Raw genomic sequence first — 2,633 nt, 5'->3', positions numbered from 1 at the left:
TTCTTATTCATCGTTTTGTGTTGGTACAGTAAGGCTTATTTATTAATAATTATTAGAAAAATATTTCGAAGTCTCTAGATTACACACATTTTATGGGCTGATTTCTGACCAAAAAGAGAAGAAATGTTTTTTTTTTTTTTTTTTTTTTTTTTTTTTTTAATATCCATTTAAAATAAAATTTGACTTAATTAATAAATTATTTATGTTTTTTAAGATTTTAGAATTTGAACGCATGAACTTTCTATATGACATTTTTCGCATTTTTTAAGTTGGTTTAAATTCATTTAGACGAAAATTTTATTACAATTATATATACAGAGTTTTAGAAATAATCATTTTTACACCTTTAATCGAGTCTTATGGGCTAGGAAGTTTAAAGAGACAAAAGAAGAAAAATAAATGTTCCTGCAAATATAAAGGGCCTGGAAGCTGGAAGAGATTGTAATTGTAATGCACAAAGGTTATATAAATTACAAGATTTCTTTCTTTTTTCCCTAATTGAAGAAATTAATGAACGTTAAGTCAAGCATTTAAATTTCAGAATGATATAAAAAATTAATTTTTAAATATTATATATATCTTTTAAAATTTGCAAATTATAAATCGTTAAAAAATTTGCAAAAAAATGTGTTAACATCCGTAACAATCGTGAGTTTTAGATTTTTCTGGCACAGAGACAAATTGAATGTTATTAATAATTATTAACCAGTACAATTTATTAAAATCAAATAAAAAAAAAGAACAAATTATTGTTGTTGTTCATTTACGTCGCACTAGAGCTGCACAATGGGCTATTGGCGACGGTCTGGACATGCCATCACAATTTTGATTCTCTGCAGAGGGGATGGCACCCCCGCTTCGGTAGCCCGACGATCTGCACGCGAAGTCGAACACTTTACGGTAGTACAGTTCAACGAGGACCAATACCGCACACCCTCGGTCCCTACGCACACTGATCCAAGTGGTCACCCGCCGCACTGACAGCAGCTAGTGATTTGATGCTTGACTTCGGTGATCCGCTGGGAACCGTGTCTTAACGATCAGTCCACTGCGGGACTAGAACAAATTATAAAGCTACTTATAACGAATGAACTTCAATGTTGTTTAGACGAACTGCACTAGAGGCTTCCCAGCAGGTGGCATTCGATCGCAAGTGTTGTGATTTGAGAGTTTTTTTTTCTTTCTTTTTTCTTTTACCGTAGCAAGGCGCTTGAACCATTTGGGAGCGAATGTTGCCATTCAAGAATTTTCTTCAACAGATTTTTTGGAATGGCAACAAAATTTCAAGGTCATATGACATGTGTTCCATTCATGATTTGACACTTGTAAACAGAGTGGGAAAAGGTTGGTGTTGTAAATTATTATTACAATCTGAAATACAAATTCTTATTATGGTTAATGCAGCCTGAAATTTTTTTATATTATGCTAAACAGTTGTTTTAGATGGTGAGTAGTACATTCATTGTACTGATTTATATTTTGTATTCACATTACAAATATGTACCCTTCTACGAATAGCATCTTTTAAACAATCTTTCTAACATTTAATATTGGTTAAAGTAAATAATATGGCTCCCCTCTTATTTTGACCAATTTTTTAATTGTTCTTGTTCTTGTTTCTATGTTTTCTTGCAGAAAACATAGGAAATAACGGAAAAGTGATATTTTCTATCCATATGAAATCGCAATAAAAATTGTATGAAAGTGGAAGATTTCATAAATATAAGTTCCGAGTTTCCCTATCTAATCCGAGGGCCATCTTGAGTTTCAGTCTAACCCAACTTTTGTTTTAAATTACTATGTTTATAAATTGAAATTTATTGTCACATGTGCATTGTTTCTACTTCATTTTTTCACTTTCTAATATAAATCAAATTATAATTATGCTCTTAAGATGAATTTAGATCTATATACATGATGCGTAGTGTTTTTAAAAAGTGCTTTAAGGTGCTTATTTTCGTTTTTTAAAAGCCCTTAAAGGTGATTTTTTTATTGGGTGTTTTTAAAAAATGATTAATTTTCCCTTTTTGGAAATGAGGTTTTTTTTCTTTACCATGTCAATTTTCGCTATGTATTATGCAAAAGTGTGGTTTTCACATTGCTCTATTCAACGTTTTCACAATTCATTCCAGTGTTTTCATCTCAGAAGAAAAATGGGTGAGAATTTCTCACCCTTTCTCAAAAACAGGGTGAGATTTCAAAAATTAAAAAAATCAAAACACAAAGAGACTTGAAAAAAAAAATCATTTCTTTAATTATAATGCATTTTTAACATGTTCTAATTTTTAAAGCATTGAATATTTTTGCTGTATCATCATATGGAAAATGTTCTACATCTACTTTTTCATCAGCTATTCTCATAAGGTTGCTCAAATGCGTATTTGTTTCGTTTTGATCGTTTCTACCCACATTTGTTTCATTTTCATTTGTCCGTTTCGGAGTAGAAGATATTGGCTTTACAAGGTATTTATCCATCTTACATTAACGAGCAAAAAATTTGAACGTCTTACATGAAGAAACCTTACCTACGGTAAACACGTGGTTGCAGAGAAATGCGTTCTGAAAGAGGTTCCGTGGTTCGGAAGGATGGTGTTCTGTTGTTCTTAAAGGTTCTGAACAATACTGGTAAATAG

General features: G+C 31.1%; 1 protein-coding gene across 1 annotated transcript in view; it reads left to right on the top strand.

The window, feature by feature from the left end:
- The first annotated feature begins 1,273 nt into the window (after positions 1-1,273).
- The window catches only part of LOC107441855 (T-cell activation inhibitor, mitochondrial), an 18,003-nt gene continuing 16,643 nt past the window's right edge, over positions 1,274-2,633 (top strand). Inside the window, exon 1 of the mRNA XM_043040165.2 lies at positions 1,274-1,446. Within this exon, the coding sequence (XP_042896099.1) occupies positions 1,424-1,446 (23 nt within the window). The 5' untranslated portion in view covers positions 1,274-1,423. The remainder of the gene's footprint in view (positions 1,447-2,633) is intronic.

Source organism: Parasteatoda tepidariorum, chromosome 4, assembly GCF_043381705.1.
Source record: "Parasteatoda tepidariorum isolate YZ-2023 chromosome 4, CAS_Ptep_4.0, whole genome shotgun sequence".
Classification (NCBI taxonomy): domain Eukaryota; kingdom Metazoa; phylum Arthropoda; class Arachnida; order Araneae; family Theridiidae; genus Parasteatoda; species Parasteatoda tepidariorum.
The sequence above is the reverse complement of the archived record's forward strand: the minus strand, read 5'-3'. Positions and strand labels throughout refer to the sequence as shown.